Consider the following 19,696-nt stretch of genomic DNA (forward strand, 5'->3'; position numbering starts at 1 on the left):
CCTATGTGGGCATCCTATGATGACCATCTACCTCAGTGTAGTTTTAGAGTGAGCATTAGTAGCATGTTAAAAATCTAAGCTATTAACATTTTGAAACCCTTGTTATACTGTGGTCCATATTTTTACTTGAAGGCTTTCTTTTTAACTTAAAAACTCAAAATCAGGTCTGTTTTTATAAGATATTTAACCTTTTCCATTATTTTAAAGTATTTTTAAGTTCATTAAAACCATATCCCTAATATCTACTTAGTTAATTTAATGTTGTTTTATGAAAATGTCCTGAAGGTGAACAGTTCACGCCATGCACATTTACACAGAAACCTTCAAATAAATGCATGATGTTGTTTCTGTTTTGAATAAATGTGACCAGGTTGGTTTTATTCCTTAGTGATTCCTCTTAGTGATTCTTCTCACTGATAACTTTAAAAAATATATCCCACATTGAATTTCAGTATACCAAGGGTCGCAATGATTTTGGTTTTTATGAAAGTTCAAGATTTCCTATAGCTTAGGTGCCAGATGGGCACTGGGTGTTTTGTTTTTATGCCAGATTTTCTTGTTCATTCTTGCTATATTTTCTAGAATATCTCTAAATAATAAATTCTTCTCTCTGTTATTTGTGTGTGTGATTTTTGTAGTGGAGAAGGCAAATGCAAAACTCTTCCAGATGACTGAAAAACAGTGGGTCCTCTGCAGCTACAGGGGATTCTAGACATTAACTAAAGGCCAGCAAGCACTCAAGTCCCCCAGGTGTTTTCCTGGTGTAACCATTTGTTAACTACATTTTTCTCTCTTTTTACATTTTAGGCTGTTAAAGTAATTTGGCAGAAAAATAATGAGCAGGGTTTTTGGATCTAAAAAAGCCACTGTGACAAGACAGCACTCTATTAATTCCATTTTGTAAAATTTTCTAAGACATATATTAGTTTGTTCCCAATGTACTGCTACTTTATTTGCTTTTTGGTAACTATAAATTTGAGTCAAAGAAGTCACTGAAATATGTTACAACTACTGGATTTTATTAACATATATGCTGACCGGGATATAAATGCTTTCCCCTTTCCTTAGTGAACTGGTCAGTGGAAGCAGAATCTTGATATTGTTAACTTTAGATGCTATCTTAGATCTTTGAATACCGATGTGAACATTTACACCATTCCTTGTAAAAGTTGTGAAATGTCTAGTCCTTAAAACTTAGAAAAATTGCCTCTGTGGTTTTCTAAAGAAATTAAATTGCATTCATAGTTGGGTTAAGGCATGCTATATAATAACAGTAAATCTATGTCCGTGATATTAAAGTGTATGAGCCCAATTCTAAGGTTTTAAAATATATATATGCTGATAAACTTATGAGTTAGTATGTTTTGATTAAGCATTTTCTTTTATATCAGTGTGCCTGTTGTAGGATAAGACTTATCACCAAGAGAAAATTTACAGAATTCAAATTTAGGATAAGTAAAATGTAGAACATAGCTTTTGGAACAAGGGTCAAATCATGTGAGTAATTTACAAAACATTAGTTAGCCTTTTAATTTAAAGAATTCTTATTGGCTAAGTATTATAGTTCCCAAGCCCTGAACATAATACAGTATATCATATAACTGGCTTTCATAAATATTTTTAGACCATAATAATTTTTCTGGATCTGTTTTGAAAGTGAAATATTTAGAGAGTACATATATAGAATTACAGAAATATTTAGTTCCAGAATCTATTAGTGTATTACTGTAATTTTTGGTATGGTATGCTGTATTAATGTTATGTCCACTAAATATCTGATGTACTCAATCCCTTTGTCACCATTCACCCTGGTTTTAGCTCTTAAGCTTTGGTGTTGGTTCTTGGTCAGTGTTTTAGAACAATAGACACAAAGTCTACGGTAAGGAATAGTCTTAACTGGTAAAACTGAGATAGCTGGATTTGGAAGGAACTCTTAATAGTAATGGATTTGGGGATTATTTAGGTTCCTTGGTTAATGTTTGTTTCTTTTGTCTGTTTCTTTTTCTTTCGTTTCTACACATTCATGCAGTATTTCATGGTTCTATCAAAGCAGCAGTAAAAAAAAATACTCTTGACGCATGAAAATTAACTGGTGAGGGGCCTCATTGCTATTTTTAAATTGTAGTTTTATTTTTAAATAGTCTTTTTTTAATCAGAGGATCAGATGCATGACTTTTTTTTTAATGGATGCAGATCTTCTATCAGGTGTCTCACAATTCAAGAGGATTTTAGTTTGCCAGAAATGTTGCAAATGCACTAATTTTAGTAAGATGTTGATACTTAATATTATCCTCTTGAGACATAATTTTGCATGCAAAATTATCCCATAATCTTTGTAGGTTTGTTAATAATGATGCATTAATGCCCTATATCTAAATGATCTTCTCCCCCCCTCCCCCCTCCATAACTCTTGGTATCTAAATTGATGACAGCTCTGACACAAGCAAGATAACAGTGCTGTGTAGTATACATTTGTTTATATTATCGGCACTTCTCAGTTTAGGTGGAAGGAACCATTACCTTTATTTAACAGTGGTTTTTCTTTTTTGTTGTTGTGTTTTACAGTTCTTTTCCCTGGTTCAGCCTGAACTATATACCAGGCCCTGCTGAAAATACCACCCAACAGTTTTCTTCTGCAGCTTATCCAGTTTCTCTTAAGTGCCCTGTACATATTGTATGTTTTATGATGAGATGCAGTTTCTTAATATGTATTACAGAAATACTACTGGTATTTGCAAATATGTAGTTTAATTGTATTATTGAACTCTCATTTTGGGGGCTTGGGCACATTAACAGATTAATCCATCTGTATAGGGCTTTTGCTGTTGGATAGAATTTAAATTGTCTACATAAATATTTGTCTTAGGGCCCTTAGATTTTATCTGAATACACAGATTAGGCTTTAAAAACAGACATACATGTTGTTTTTGGCTTTAGGAGTTTGGCTAAGCTAGCTTTTCAACTGACACTATGTAGCAGCATTTTTGGTATGGTTAGCATGGCACATGTTGGAACATAAGGCATTTTACTATACAGGTAAGGAATGTGCCATGTTGTTTTACTTATTCTCTCTCTCTTTCTCTCTCACTCACTCCCACACACACATCCTGTGTGTATTCAGAGACCTTCAGAAACATTCATTTTCATGAGTCAGCAAAAGCCCTACGCTTGATTCCAACAGAATATTTCCTTTACATACTTTTCTTCTCTTAATTTTTACAAAATTTGTATGGTAGGTGTAAAAGAAAATCATAGTAACTGTACCATATTATTAACCCCTAAATCAAACTTTTTTTGTCTTGTGTATCTTGATTTTTCTGTGTGCTTTATAGTGAAGCAGCCGACACGAGTCGTTGTTCATAAAACAGCTTTTGAAAGTTGAGAGCACACCCCTGGAGAACCGACTGTGCTTGCTTACGTTTGGTTCATGACTTAAAAATCGAGTACAGGTGATGAAATCTTGGCAGTGTTAACAAAAAAGTAGTGTGTATTGTGCTATTTTTTTTTTACTCTAGAAACTTAACCATTTGTAGAGAAAAAGGATACAGATTTTCACACATTGAAGTTTCATTCTGACATAAAATTAATGATAAATAATCATAGAAATCAAGCTTTATATTTTAGCGAACATAAATACTTTCAACAAACTCAGGTGGTGTATCAGGGAGACATTTTCTGGGTGTTTTTGTGTGTTTTCTGTCTTGCAAAAGAGTGTGTTCTAATGCATGGATGTTTCTCTGCAGGAGTTATTCCTGATGAGACTAAGGCTTTGTCTCTGTTGGCACCAGCTAACGCAGTGGCAGGTCTTCTGCCTGGTGGTGGACTCCTGCCTACTCCTAACCCACTTACCCAGGTATTAGTTCTGTTGAATTCTTAAAGAATGGAAATATATTTGTGCTTTTTGAGTGCTGTTGTGATTCTGGTTCGTATACTGTTATCACGTGGTCAGAGCATTGTAGAAGGCTGTAGTATTGTATTGTAATCAAAAATATTAAAGTGGTAGTTTGCGTTTTAAGAACATTCTGAGAATTGTAAATATCTTGTATCGTTTTGTCACTGGCTCTCAAAATAGCCCGTAAGTCAGGAGGCATAAGATTTCTGTTACACATGTTGTTTAAAATAGTATGTTCATTTGAACTACAAAAGAAAATTAAGGTGAAGTTCAGACTTTTTTTTTTTTCTTCATGCGCTGTTATCTTGCTCTTGGGCTTTAAGTTAAGTAGGTGGCTTAAAATAAAGATGAATTCAAAGATCTGGGTAATTTGTAGATGCCTTTGATGTACAAAATTGTGTATTAACTAAACCATTTTTATAATAGTACAGTTGAACCTCGAACAACATGAGTTTGAACTGTTTGGTCCATTTTTATATATATATATATATATATATATATATATATATATATATATAAAAAAATAAGGATTTTTTTCTACTAATACATATTATAGTACTGCATGATCCAAGTATGTGGACCAGCAGATATGGAGGGCTCACTGTAAAGTTACAGATGTATTTTCGACTGCATGAGGAGTCAGCACCCCTAGCCCCCATGTTGTTCAAGGATCAACTGTATTAACAGTGTTTTAACTCAGTAAACAGTTACAGTGCAGGAAGCTTGGTAACTTATTTTTACTAAATAATAATGAAACTAGGAGAAATTTCAGCACAGTGCTTGTAGAGAAGGTCAGCGGCCTCCAAAGTTATAAGATTTTGCTTGGTTTGTGTGCATTAAACTGACTAATCAGAATTATGTTATGCAGGAGACAGAACCATACCGTAATTCGAAGGAGAAAAGTTCTAGTATAAGGAATTACTAATTAGTAACAGGAGATTACTAAGGGAACTCTAATGAGTACCAGAATCGCAGGTATAGGAAGCAACCTCTACTTCTAAGCTAAGGAAGAAAACACAAGAAAGAAACACATGTAGGTGAGGGGGCGCATCTTCTCCCTCAAGGCTAAGATTCAGACCTCCTTCAAAAAGTTAGATACAGTAGAAAGTTCTCCGGAGTACCACGGAACTTGCTAGGAAGCTGCCTAAGAGGATGGCACTGAAACTCACTGAGGTGAAGGCCACTGAGTGTCCCATGTGGCACTGCAATAAGAATCAGAAAGGAGACAAAAGAACTATAAAGAATCCCTTCCACAGTCAGTGCCCTTCCAGCTCCCCCTAAAGGTATTTCCAGCTCCCCCTAAAAGTAAAGCTTAACATCGTGCCAGCTGTCAAAGGAGAAATGCTTATAAGGGTGCTGCCTTCAGTATCACGCAGTAGGACAACAAACAATGGATTTGGAGCTAAGAAGCAGTAAATATTTATAAATGGCACAAGAATGTGTGAAAATCTGCATTTTTTCTAAATTCTGATTTTAGAGATAAATGTGCTGTGATGAGTGAAAAATGAGGCCATCATGTTATAGCAGGGGTAGGCAAGCTATAGCTCTTGGGCCAGACCCCCGTTATCTGTTAATTTTTATTGGAACACAATTATGGCCACTTATTTATGTATTGTCTCTGACTGTTTTTGATCTACAACGGCATAGTTAAGTAGTTGCACTGGAGTCCACACAGCCTACAGACTTAAACTAGTTATTATCTGGCCTTTAGAGGAAATAAAAATTGACACACTCCCCCAACCCCCACAGTATAAGAAACAGAAACAAGATTTTAAATAAATAAAATTTGAAATTTCACAGATTGGCGCTGTTCCATTGGCTGCTTTGGGAGCTCCTACTCTTGATCCTGCCCTTGCTGCACTTGGGCTTCCTGGAGCAAACTTGAACTCTCAGGTATAACTTAATACCCTTCAACTCTGAACTCATTTTTGTAATTAAAAAAATTACTTCATTAAATGTTACTTTGCATTTCAAGAGCAGGAGTTAACTGACTTATATATTGTAGTAATTTTTTCTTATGTAAACTTGTTAATGAGAGATTTAAAAGGTCACTGCATTATTGGCCCCTTGCCCATCAAAGAATTTCTCATTTGATAAAGTTCAAAGTAGATGAGTTTCACAGGAAGCCAACACCACATCAATATGTTATGAAGTCAAAATAAAGTCATGAAATGATAGGAATGTGTGTTCATAATTTATTCTCTTGTCATCTACTCACTTGGAAATTTTTGTTTTCCCTCATTGCGATTTGGCTAAACTTTTTCCTGAAGTCCTTTATGGAATTCTTTTGATTATTATACTGACTAAGCACATTGAGTTTTGTTTTACATGTTTCCTTAAAATGTTACTTTCCCTTAGAAAGTCTTAAAATAAGGAGGAGGTCATTATTCTGTAAAATCTGGACTGTTCAGCTTCATAATTTCATTATTTACCTGATAAAGCAGCTCTGGGTATCCAGTACTACAGTCACTAATGTCACCTGTTTACTTTTTTAATGTTGTGACTAGAAAACTTAATATGACATATTTGGCTGGCATTATATTTCTATTGGTCATTGTTGTGCTTGGGATATGTTAGTTTCTGTAGGTTTGCCAGATTGTTCTAGGACATTTCAACATACTAAAAAAATTAAAATAGTAATCATTTATTGTTCTGTGTGTTCTCATTGCTATTTTTTTGTTTTTCCAGTCTCTTGCAGCAGATCAGTTGCTGAAACTTATGAGTACTGTTGATCCCAAGTAAGGATTTTTTTCTTCTGTTTCCATTGGTGATAGAGATATACTAATATCTAGAGAACAGGTATTTTATTTTTGATAGCTAAAAGAAAGTTTTCTCAAGGCATGCAATATGTAATCCTGTTTTCTAGAAACAAGGAGAAAAAATCCAGAGGTAAGCCCATCTATAAAGGGTTTTGTTTTGGAATAATTATTGGTCTTTGAAAATCATTGTAAATAGGTTAAACCAGGATGACAAGTAAAGAGCTGAGTGTTGTCTTTAGTTGATTCATTTAAAAAATTACACTGACTACTACTATACTCAGAAAGGGAGACACTATTTAACTATAGTAAAGCATGTGCATCCAACTAAAGGAAGTACAGAGGTGCTATGGGAACTTATTACAAGGAGGAGAACTTAGTTCAAAAATCAGAGAGGCTAAGCCCTAGGGCAAGGGTCCCCAACCCCCAGGCTGCGGCCCATACCGGTCCACAGCAGCCTGTTAGGAACCGGGCCGCACAGCAGGAGGTGAGTGGCAGGTGAGCGAGTGAAGCTTCATCTGCTGCTCCCCATCACTCGCATTACGCCTGGACCATCCCCCCACACGCACATACCCCTGTCCGTCCATGGAAAAATTGTCTTCCACAGAACTGGTCCCTGGGGCCAGGAAGGTTGGGGACCACTGCCCTAGGGGATGAATAAGAGGAAGACAGAAGTGAGGGAAACACTAGCCCAGAGTAAAGGAGTAATACATGTCACATAATAATAGTCAACGTCTTTTTAGGGGCTTTGAAAAGTTTTCTTCATGCTGTAACTTATATTTCCTACTTGATATATCACAAATTCATGAGATATTTTCATTGGTAATTTCTTAGTATATCAAATCTGAGCTTAATGCTTCTTCTTCTTAACTTGGTGAAAGTCACTGTCAATAAGTGGGAGAGCATGTGGGGGAGGCAGGACAGACTCATTTGATTATAGTAGTTAGTGGCATTTTTTTCTTAAAAATTACCAGATAAAATCCAAGTGTCTACCACCCTGCTTATAAAAATATCACTAACACAGTTTTTAGGGGCTTCCCTGGTGGTGCAGTGGTTGAGAGTCTGCCTGCCAATGCAGGGGACACTGATTCGTGCCCCGGTCTGGGAGGATCCCACATGCCGCGGAGCGGCTGGGCCCATGAGCCATGGCCGCTGAGCCTGTGTGTCCGGAGCCTGTGCTCCGCAATGGGAGAGGCCACAACAGTGAGAGGCCCGCCTACTGCAAAAAAAACCAAACACTAATACAGTTTCTAAAAACTCCCTGTGTACTTATTCTTGTTTACATTTCCCACTCTACCCACAAATAACTACCAGCCTCAACTTGGTGTCTACAGTATTTTTTTACTTTTATAAACCCTTAAGGTGTATCTTTAGCCTTTCTATTCAGGAATTTCGTAAGTAATTTTGGTGTGCCATTGGCTTCTGCCTCAGTTTCTCCCCATCTGCAAGCTTAAAAGTAATTATCTTCCCCAACAAAATTATGATTTAGAAAGTTTTTAAATCATATTAAGGAAGATTCTGTTAATCAAAAATCTTTAGCATCAGCATATTCCCATGTACTAACATTTGCCAAAATGTGTATAGAAAGTTCATGGATGTTGAGCAAAATTAAATAGATTTTTTTTTCTTATTCCACATATCTCTGAGTCTTTTAAAATGCAGGTGCCATTGTAAATATCCAAAGCTTACTATACTATATATATATATTACATATAATTTTATCAAAATTGTGGAGTTCCCCCCCCTTTTTTTCAAGGAGTATCTTACTAAAATGAAGATAGGAACATGTGTTTATTTGAAATGCTGTTGTACATTTTTAAATATTTCAGATGCAATTCTTGGTTCTGTTCCAGGTTGAATCATGTAGCTGCTGGTCTTGTTTCACCAAGTCTGAAATCAGATACCTCTAGTAAAGAAATAGAGGAAGCCATGAAGAGAGTACGAGAAGCACAGTCCCTAATTTCTGCTGCTATAGAACCAGGTAAAATAGGTTTATGCAGTTATGTTTGGAAATTAGTTGAATAATACTTCAGTCATTTTTTAAATTTTATTTCCCATATTTTGATAAAAGATCATTTAGTGCAGTGATTCTCATTTGGGAGTGGGTGGGTGGTATGGGTAAGAGTTGTTACCCAGGCATATTTGGAAATACCTGGAGACACTTAGTTGTCATGCTGGTACCAGCTGCATCCGGTAGGCAGAGGGCCAGGGGTATACTAAACATCCTACAGTGTACAAGCACCTCCCACTCGCTAAACAAAGAATTCCTCATTCGGAAACATTAGTGCCTAGGATTACCTAATGCTTCATGTGATATTTTGGTGGTTTTTAATTTATGAGGTTTTTTTTTTTGGTGGTTTTTTAATCATTTATGTTTGCATAAGTTGGGGTAGCCTAATTGATTTCAGTCTTTTATTTGACCAAGAAAACCTACTAAAGATCTTCTGTTTATGCCATTTGTTTAAAGAAAAGCAAATGTATTATTCTTTGCAGATTGTCTTTTTGAGATGAAATGAATGGTTGTCCCATTGTTTTCCTGCATGTATTTTTTTTTTTTTTTTTTTTTTTTTGCGGTACGCGGGCCTCTCACTGTTGTGGCCTCTCCCGTTGCGGAGCACAGGCTACGGACGCGCAGGCTCAGCGGCCATGGCTCACGGGCCCAGCCGCTCCGCGGCATGTGGGATCTTCCCGGACCGGGGCACGAACCTGTGTCCCCTGCATCGGCAGGCGGACTCTCAACCACTGCGCCACCAGGGAAGCCCGGCTTCCTGCATGTATTTTGATCTTTGGTCCTGATTTTTTTTTTTCCCATTAAAAACAATGTTTTATTTATTTTTTCACTCTATTTCTTAATAAATGGGATGGTTTTTATTATATATAGTATTAGGCAAATAATTGTTAAGTATAATGGATAAATTAATACCAGATGCTTTATGTGTATTATCTCATTTAATCAACAAATTATTAAACAATTAGCCCAAGGTCACATGGCAAGCAGTAGGAAATTTTGATAGACAACTGGACCTGTACGACTCCAAAGCCAGAACACCATTTCTGTTTTCATTGAAAACTCATAACTGAAATGACTAAAATTGGTTTCTTTATGAATTTTTTTTTTTGCCCCAAGATTTTTGTTAATTTATTAATAATGACATTCACAATAAATTGAATCCTATTAATGAAATGATCTAAATGTAAAAGAGGAACTCCGTCTCACTTTGATAGTCCATATACGAAGAATGCAATGGCTGGATTTCTCTTTCATTATGTCCTAAGTTAAAGGAGTAAGTTAAGGAGTTTATGTGTTATTTTAAAACTAGGAAATGATGACAGATGTTTCTAGCTCTGCTCTCTGCACTTACACAGTTGAAAATGAGTGAGGAAGAAGAAGGACAGACAGATTTAAAAAAGAGCTAGATTAGTAAAATCCAGTTCTGTCCCAGCAGTATAGTGAAGAGAGTTAATGAATGAGACACTTCTTAGGAAAGGAGCATAGAGCTAAGTGATGAATGAAAGAAGGAACATTTTGCTGGACCAACAATTTTAAATGTTTATATTTTTATTGTAAACGTATTTTTTAAACATATTTTACACTTATGTACTGGTTGGGGAGATGCTATTAATACATAAACATGTAAAGATTAGCGTTTTAATCTGGGTGAATGGTAGCTATATTTGGGGAAGTAGAACCTAGGAATGGAAAAAGGGACTCATGATTTAGAAATCTCTAAAGGGTAAAGAATGAGAAAGGTAATGATTTTCATAGATTGTTTTATGGATGACACTTGACAGCCTCCTAAGTCTGGCAAATGAAATAGTCAAAGGAACCTTTAGCTGCCTGAATTTAAGAATTTTGTATTAAAGCTGAAAATTAAGGTAATAAATTCTAAGAATAACTCCTGAATGGGAATAATCTTCCTGCTTGACGATGTCTAAAGCCAAATTCCTTTTCTTTTAAATCCAGATAAGAAGGAAGAAAAACGAAGGCACTCGAGATCAAGATCACGTTCTAGGAGGAGGAGGACTCCCTCATCTTCTAGGCACAGGTTATTAGATTGATTGCTTTTTGGTAGTAAGTTGTAGCTTAGACAAAGATAATTTCTCTATCACATCTGCTTATCTCTTAACCTAATTAGCTCCTGGTTAAAGTGGTTTTGGTAACTACTGCTATTAGCAGAGTATGAGAATAAGTGTTCACACATATATAAATGAAGAAAAGACATGGATGATTGATACTTTAAAACCCCCAAAAATCCAGGCTTAGGAGGAAGCCACTGGGATTTGAGCACTGAAATGAATTAGTACTATGGAAAGAACACTGGACTTGAAACTTTTAACTTGAATTCTAGTTCTGACTTTTCACCGGACTCCTGAGAGTTTGAACATGGAATGTCATCATGCAGCCTGCAGATTACCATCTAAAGCTTGAATATTTGCAGATGACAACTTGTTACCTTTTATGAGATTGTTCTTTGTATTATTGGACAAACCACATGATAGTACCAATTATTCTTTATCCTACCTAGAGTAAGACTAGGCAATTTAAAAGGACCAGTGTATTTTTTTTTTCACATGACATTCCTGTATAAGTTTGTAAGGGTCTCTCTAGCCCAGTGGCTCTCAAACTTGCTGGTATTAAGACCTCTATACTTGTAGAAAATTTGAGTACTCCGATGAGCTTTTGTTTATGTGGGTTATATCTATCAGTGTTGGCCGTAATAAAATTTGAAACCATCATCTGAAATAACAGTAGTAAACCCATTTGTATTAACTTAGCTTTGAAACAAAACTTTTCCAGAAAAATTAAAAGAATCGCTTTGTTTTAAACCTTTGCAAATCTCTTTAACCTTTGGCTTACTAGAAGACGTGTACAGGATTCTGCATTCAACTTATTGCAATATATTTTAGTTAATATATGTAGAAAATCTTACACAAATATATAGTGAGAAGAAGGAAAAGTAATTTTATAGTCTTTTCAGGTAATTGGGAATAGTATTCTTTGATATAATACCAGACTTAACAAGAGTACTTTCTTAAAAGGTAGTAGTAATATGGAATCTGAAACCATAATAGTGAACCTTTTATATTTTGCTACTTTAAAATCTGTTGATCTTTCTTACACCTTGATGGATCTTTTTCCCAGGCATGCTTTTGTACAGTTATGCATTGGTGGTTTGGAAAATGATTGATTTATTGCATTATGCAAGTTTTCAAATGTTGACACATTTTGTTACACAAGATCAAAAAATGACTTGGTAATATCGCCACACATCTCATCGGTAAACCCTTTTAAAGCGTTAGGAAGCTGTCAGGTTCACAATGGTGTGTTCAGGTTTTCCAAAATTTAATTTTCTCTTGAAAGCTCAAATTTTATTATTGGCAACAAATTTGTTTTCCTTGAAGTGATAAACCTTACTCATTTTCCATGAAAGTGTTCTACCAAATACCCAAGTCTGAACAACCATGGTTTGTCACTTGTTCTTTCAGGTAAAGATGATGTTTCATGGCAAAAGCAATTAGGTGAGCTCACACTCAATCACACAGGTGTCTTCCTTGACACAGTCATTGAACTATAAAGTATCAGAAGTGATTTATGCATACTGCCCATTTTGTTGCACAGAATATTGCTGAAGGGACTAGATTTAATATTACTAGTCAATAATATTACTCTAATATTACTCAAGGGACTAGATTTAATAAATTTAATAGTTTTTACTGGCTTTATCAAAGACATCCTTAGGCAGGGTTTCTTTTTTTTTCTTTCTTTTTACTGCAAGTGCATACTACAAATGCCAGTGAAGAATACAGTAGATAATAGGGAGGTTCAGTTGCCACTACCTTGATTTGTAATAAGGAGATGCCAGCACTTGTACACCACCATTGCTTTTGCACTATTAGTGCAAATGTCACAGTGGAAAAGGCAAAAAATATCTTGTTATTATTTTGGGAAAAAAAAAAATTGATGGACCCCATAACATTGTTCAGTCATTTCTTAGACTGTGTCTTAGTCCATTCGGCTGCTATAACAATACCATAGACTGGGTGGCTTATAAACAATAGAAATTTACTTCTCACAGTGTTGGAAGCTGGGAAGTTCAAGATCAAGGTGTCAGCAAATTTGGTGTCTGGTGAGGACCTGCTTCCTCATTTATAGTTTGCTGTCTCTTCACTGTGTCCTCACATAGGGGAATGGACCAAGGGGTCTTCTGAGACTTCTTTCATATGGGCATTAATCGTATTGATGAAAGCTGCACCTTCATAACGTCACCTCCCAAAGGCCGCTACCTCATAATGTCATAACATTGGGTATTCGGTTTTGCATAAGAATTTTGGGAGGACACAAACATTCAGTCTGTAGCAGAATGTTACAGGGTAGTTTTGTCTGGTGTGTCTGTCACCCAGCCCATCTCATTCTTAAAGATGTCTTTCAAAAACCAAATCTAGAACATGTCACAGCTCTATGAAACCTTTAGAAGCTCCTTATTGTCTTAATAAGTTGACACATAAAACCTTAGAATGGTGTTCAAGGATCTTTACTATTCATCTTGGTTTAATCTTTCTACACGTGTCAATTGCCACTCCAGAATAGCTAACCTCATTATTATATTTGTTATGGTGATCTGTGATTAGTGATCTTTGATGTTGTTACTATTGCAAAAAGATTACGGCTCACTGAAAGCTCAGGTAATGTTTAGCAGTCTTTAGCCACGTTTTTAATTAAATTACGTACACTGTTTTTTAGACATAATGCTATTGCACACTTCACAGACTACAGTATAGTATAAACATAACTTTTATATGCACTGGGAAACCAGAAATTCATTGTGACTCACTTTTTTGTGATACTAAGTTTATTGCAGTGATCTGGGAACAAACTCATAGTATCTCTGAGCTGTGCCTGTACTTAGAATCCTAACCTTCCAGAACTGGTGCTCTCATAGCTTAGTTTAACACTTAAAAAGACTTAAAAAGGAGAACCTATATCTTTTTCCTTTGTACATAACAGGGACATGCTAAGGCTTTCAAATACTAATTTTAATTATGACCAATGGGAAATAACAGTGAAACATTTATTTCCCTGAACAAAGTGCTTTTGAACACTTGTAGTAATGCCTCATAACAGAAAGATAAAGATTATGAGTTGTTGTATTTTTAGCATCTTGGTATATAAAATGACCATTACTTTCAATAAGCTTTTTACGTATTTAGATACATAATACGATAATTTTTATTTTTCTAATTTTTAAAAGCTTATGTAAACTGTGTTGAAGTGGCTCTGCAGTGCAATGCTGTTGAAAAATAACTGTTTCAGCACCTTATAATAAATTGATTGATGTAATACCTCTGCTTATTAGACTTTTTAAACTATTTTATATATTTTTTTTAATTATTAAAAGTTAGATTTAAATAGTCATATGTGACTAGTGGCTACTGTATTGAACAACTCAGTTCTACCTTGACACAGACTTAGTTAAGTTTCAACTAATAATACAACAATTTTTTTTCTTTTGTAAGTGACTTCTTTTTTCCATGAAAAGTAAGAAAAAATATGGAACGCTTCACGAATTTGCGTGTCATCCTTGCGCAGGGGCCATGCTAATCTTTATCGTTCCAGTTTTAGTATATGTGCTGCCGAAGCGAGCACTATTTTATATTATTAATCACTTTGTTTAGAAGGAAACCTACAACAATGTACTTACGATTTTTTCCTGCAACTATGTTTTTTTCTATATACATTAGAGGTAGGATAAATGTGTAACGGTTTTGCTAAGATGATTGTTGACTTAAATTTTTGTTAAAGCCAGAATTCTCAAAATATGAATAATACTTAATTCTAATAGCATCAATTTTGGTTTTCCAGAATTTTAAAAAATTCTTAATAAGAAAGTGATGGTTCTGATATTTTATAGGGTCAATATTTCACTCAAAATATATTAGTAGTACCGTTTACTAGTCAGACACTGTAGTCGTTGCTCAAGGGTACAGTGGTATAGACATAATATACCACTTGTCCTTATGGAGCTTAGAAAAAGGTAGGTAAGCATTACATGAAAATTTCCTAGGATATAGACATGTTATTGAGAGGGATTGCTTTAGTAGATAGTTTCAAATATGGTCAAAAGTAAGAAATGAGCAAAATATAAAGTTATTGAATTCGATGAGACACTGCTACTGATGGGTTTTGAAACAGCTGCTCTAGAGAATGATGGCAGTACTATGTTAGCACATTAGTAAGAGAAGAGGGAGTCAGTATATAATATATGTGTCTACAGTAAGGCACTGAGCTGGGCTTTATAATTTCAACTATTCTGTGATGGAGGTGCTATTTTTCTTTGCTGAAGTAATAGGCTCAAAGAGGTTAAATAATGAATGCTCTCAGTTAACTGACTTATAAATGAGATTTGAACACATATCTTCTACATTACGAAAATGTCCGTCCTTTGGCACTTTGAAAAAGTAAAAGCAAAAAGTTTAAATTGTATTTGAAGTTTTCCATGAAAAGAGGTTGAATGGTCCACTAGAAATTAAATGACCAAGTCTAAGCAAAGAACTGCAATTTATTTTCAATTATTCTTAAAATAGAAAGGAATAAAATAGGAAGGAGGATCAAAGAACATCAAAAGGTTAATTGCACTTAACCTTTTAGAGAAAGTATGGGGAGCAGGGTGGTATGCAGTAGGCACAGGGAGAAACATCTCTTACGTGGCAGGAAAGAGATGATGATGTAATGTTGAGGACACTTAAGAGTAGAAAAGGCAGTTTGTACTGAGTTGTATATATCTGTATCATGCTTGCATTACTTGGATTTCTCTTAAACTGCAAATCGAAGAAGTGGAATATATTTCAGAGAACAACAACTGGAAATCATAGAAGGCAACACCCTATATGGTTTCCATTTTTAAAATGGGAATAATAATGGTACATACTTTATTAGGTTTATTATGAGGGTAAGTGACTTAGTATTTGTAAAGCATGTAGTGGGCATAAATAAGTATTCAATAAGTAGTAAATGGGTTTAACTTGCAATAGTGAGGAATCAAATAAAGTGTACTTGCAAAAATGCTATGTAATTGTGAAATGATGCAAATGAGTCAGATATTTTTTGTTTTTCTTCATTCTCTAGCAGTATTTTTAAGTTTGGAGTTGTAGTTTCAATGGGCAAAGTAGGATTGGTTTGACAGGTTGAGCAAAAGATTAAAAGGTGAGGAATTCCAGGGGTTAAAAGGTATTTACTAATTTCTAGGATATCAAAGATGTTGTTGTGTAGAGTAAATAAGTAATGGCAGGAAATTACCCTCACTGATGGCTAGTCCACATGTCTGAATCTTTTGTCTGATGCTTATATGAAATAGTCAGAAACAGAGCTAGTCTTTTTCCATTTACATACATGTGTTTGCTTCCTTTTACATTATAAGGCGGTCAAGAAGCAGATCAAGAAGGCGATCACATTCTAAGTCAAGGAGTAGACGACGATCCAAAAGTCCAAGACGGAGAAGATCTCATTCCAGAGAGAGGGGTAGAAGGTCAAGGAGCACATCAAAAAACAGGTACAGTAAAAAACTATTAACAAACACTGAGTGGGAAGACAAATTTTAGAGTTCCAACACCCCCTAATATTGCTGCTTTAATGACAAGAGGTTATGATAGGAGATGGGAAGAAACTGTTGGAGGAGGCTGACATTGTTTTCTTGTGCTCCTTCATAAACTTGAGATTTCTATTTACAGCTGAAGGCCTAGATAAAATTTCTTTGTAGTAAAAATTCTTAGCTGTTTCTACTGCCTTTTTTCATTTCCTCTTTTCTATTCAACCATTACTAAGGATGTAGTGTTACCAGCCACATCTCTTGGTATGCCAAAGAGTTTATGGCAGACAATCATGCCTTCCTAATTCATCTTTATATACCTCATTGTGAGCACCTTTGTAAATATGAATTCAGTATTGCTATATTCCAGAGACTGAACCATACTTAACAGGCTTATCCCATGGTTTGGGGACCAGTAGAGAATTAAAGTGAGGATTCATTAAAAAACAGACATCCCCACCTTAACATTGTATTTCAACTTAAACATGCATTCAATAATTTGTTTCTTTCATATAGGGCCACACTGTTTGAAATTAGGCGTAGTCTTGAATAATACATACCAAATCACTTTCTTTTCATTTAAACCACCTTTAAAAGTGTTGAGAACTCTGTTACTTGGAAATATCTTGATTTTTCCCCCCATTTTTAGTTGTCACACAATACAATTTCACAACACTTAATTTTTAACAAATGTCCTTTATCTCTTTCTAAAATATTTGCCTTAATTTTCTAGAAGCAGCCCTATATTTTATACTACTTTACCCATTTATATATTTAATTATGTAATTAAAATAGTAAGGATCACAGGGAGGGGGCAACAAAATTTACTCTTGGTAAGCATATAACTCAAGTGGGGACAGAGGTTCTGGGATAGCTTTACTGAGTGTTCAGCCTCTAACGAGGCTTTTACTCATGTTTTACAGTTAGTCATCTTTTAATTCAATCAGTCAAACAAACAAGCTTACTTAATGAAACATCTCTTATACAAAGCAATTAGGCATTCCTTCCCTCAAGGATCTTTCTTTATACTAGGAGAGAGGTGAATGTAATTACAAAGGAAGGGACATTGTTAGGGATGTCGGAAGAGATTTATTGAGAGGTGACTCTTGAGTATTGAATTCTGATAGATTTGACTGGACTCGGGGGCCATGGTTTCAGGTAGAGAATGTTTACAAAGTTAGCATGAATTCTTGAAATAGCAAGTATTTTGGTATAGAAGGACCAGGAAATGAGGTCAGGAAAGTTAAGGAGACAGATCACCATAGAAGGCTTTTTTGTTCACACTAAGGAGTTTGCGGCTGATCAGGAGGCAACAGGAATGAATTGAAAAGTGATGAACAGGGAATTAATATTTTCAAGTTTGTACTTCGAAAGATTTCTGATAGGGGGTATAGCATCAATTTGTGGAAAACTGGGGGCCCTTAAGGGACTATTAAAGTAATCTAGGAATTCGATGATAAAGACTCGAATGAATAGAGAGGATAACTAATGGAGCAGGATGAGCAAAGATGGGAGGGAATGAAGCACAGGATATAGGGTGGGACTAGCCTAGAACAACCGAAGAGATACTTTAATCTCTAAAACTGTAGAACAGTTGAAAATAGGTGTGTGTTTATAAGAATATAAGGGACATATATATATTATAAATATGTATATATTTTACCTTTTGCCTAGAATCTTGGGGCGAAAAAATGCTGTGGGGAATAAAAGTAAACGTAGAAGAATCTGTAGAAAGATTTTAGTGTTGAGGCCTGGTTGTAGTAACACTCCATTTTGATGTTTTTTTCCTAAAAGCATTGAATAGCCCAGAATATATAGCAGCTGGGAAAAAGTTACAAGGTTGGCTTCATCCATGAAGAGGTTACATCGGGTGTGTGCTTTGAAAGAAGAACTTACAATAGCGATGGGGTTTTGGCCTGTCAGTAGAGGATTTAGAGCCAGGGTCGGTTGGGAAACTGCTACTTACTTAGCTGAGAGAAAAACAGAGTGTTGAAGAGCCTAGAGAAAATTATTTAAACTATTACCGTTTATCGCCAGACACACTAAGAAACTGGCCAACATCCTTGTTTTCTTGCCACATACTCTGCTTTGCTCTTGGAGAGAAGTTTTATGTGGAATACCAGGAAAATAGGATTTTTAAAATTTGTTTACCACAAATACGCCGCTTGAGTTACTATTATTTTTAAGTTTGTAAGTTTGTATAATAACATTAAGTTTGTATAATAAAAGTTTGTAAGTTTGTATAATAACATTAAAGAATAACATTAGATTTCACTGTACATCTGTTTTTATTTGTAGTTTGATAGAAATATATATTAGTTGAACCTTCCAATACATTCATAAATTGTTTTCATTTATTAGAGACAAAAAGAAAGAAGACAAAGAAAAGAAACGTTCCAAAACACCACCAAAAAGTTACAGCACAGCCAGACGTTCCAGAAGTGCAAGCAGGTACGGTGGCATTATGAATTCTCGGCATTTTTTTAAGCGTTCATTTTTTATTTTTATTTTTTTACATCTTTATTGGAGTATAATTGCTTTACAATGGTGTGTTAGTTTCTGCTTTATAACAAAGTGAATCAGTTATACATATACATATGTCCCCATATCTCTTCCCTCCCACCCTCCCTATCCCACCCCTCTAGGTGGTCACAAAGCACCGAGCTGATCTCCCTGTGCTATGCGGCTGCTTCCCACTAGCTATCTACCTTACATTTGGTAGTGTATATAAGTCCATGCCACTCTCTCGCTTTGTCACAGCTTACCCTTCCCCCTCCCCATATCCTCAAGTCCATTCTCTACTAGGTCTGTGTCTTTATTCCTGTCTTACCCTAGGTTCTTCATGACATTTTTTTCCCTTAAATTCCATATATATGTGTTAGCATACGGTATTTGTCTTTCTCTTTCTGACTTAACTTCACTCTGTATGACGGACTCTAGGTCCATCCACCTCATTACAAATAGTTCAACTTCGTTTCTTTTATGGCTGAGTAATATTCCATTGTATATATGTGCCACATCTTCTTTATCCATTCATCCGATGATGGGCACTTAGGTTGTTTCCATCTCCGGGCTATTGTAAATAGAGCTACAATGAACATTTTGGTACATGACTCTTTTTGAATTTTGGTTTTCTCAGGGTATATGCCCAGTAGTGGGATTGCTGGGTCATGTGGTAGTTCTGTTTGTAGTTTATTAAGGAACCTCCATACTGTTCTCCATAGTGGCTGAACCAATTCACATTCCCACCAGCAGTGCAAGAGTGTTCCCTTTTCTCCACACTCTCTCCAGAATTTATTGTTTCTAGACTTTTTGATGATGGCCATTCTGACTGGTGTGAGATGATATCTCATTGTAGTTTTGATTTGCATTTCTCTAATGATTAATGATGTTGAGCATTCTTTCATGTGTTTGTTGGCAGTCTGTATATCTTCTTTGCAGAAATGTCTATTTAGGTCCTCTGC

General features: G+C 35.4%; 1 protein-coding gene across 7 annotated transcripts in view; it reads left to right on the plus strand.

Annotated features, from left to right (window-relative positions):
• Positions 1-19,696, plus strand: part of SRSF11 (serine and arginine rich splicing factor 11) — a 55,589-nt gene that overhangs the window by 19,804 nt on the left and 16,089 nt on the right. For 5 of the 7 annotated variants that reach the window (XM_079919290.1, XM_079919291.1, XM_079919295.1 and 2 more), the window contains 7 exons: positions 3,744-3,853; positions 5,693-5,785; positions 6,581-6,630; positions 8,502-8,629; positions 10,613-10,694; positions 16,065-16,196; positions 18,594-18,683. In XM_079919290.1, the coding sequence (XP_079775416.1) occupies positions 3,744-3,853; positions 5,693-5,785; positions 6,581-6,630; positions 8,502-8,629; positions 10,613-10,694; positions 16,065-16,196; positions 18,594-18,683 (685 nt within the window). Of the gene's footprint in view, positions 1-4; positions 3,854-5,692; positions 5,786-6,580; positions 6,631-8,501; positions 8,630-10,612; positions 10,695-16,064; positions 16,197-18,593; positions 18,684-19,696 lie in introns of those variants that run through there. The other 2 variants (XM_079919296.1, XM_079919294.1) reach the window with 2 other exon arrangements.

Source organism: Stenella coeruleoalba (assembly GCF_951394435.1).
Source record: "Stenella coeruleoalba genome assembly, chromosome: 1".
Lineage (NCBI taxonomy): Eukaryota > Metazoa > Chordata > Mammalia > Artiodactyla > Delphinidae > Stenella > Stenella coeruleoalba.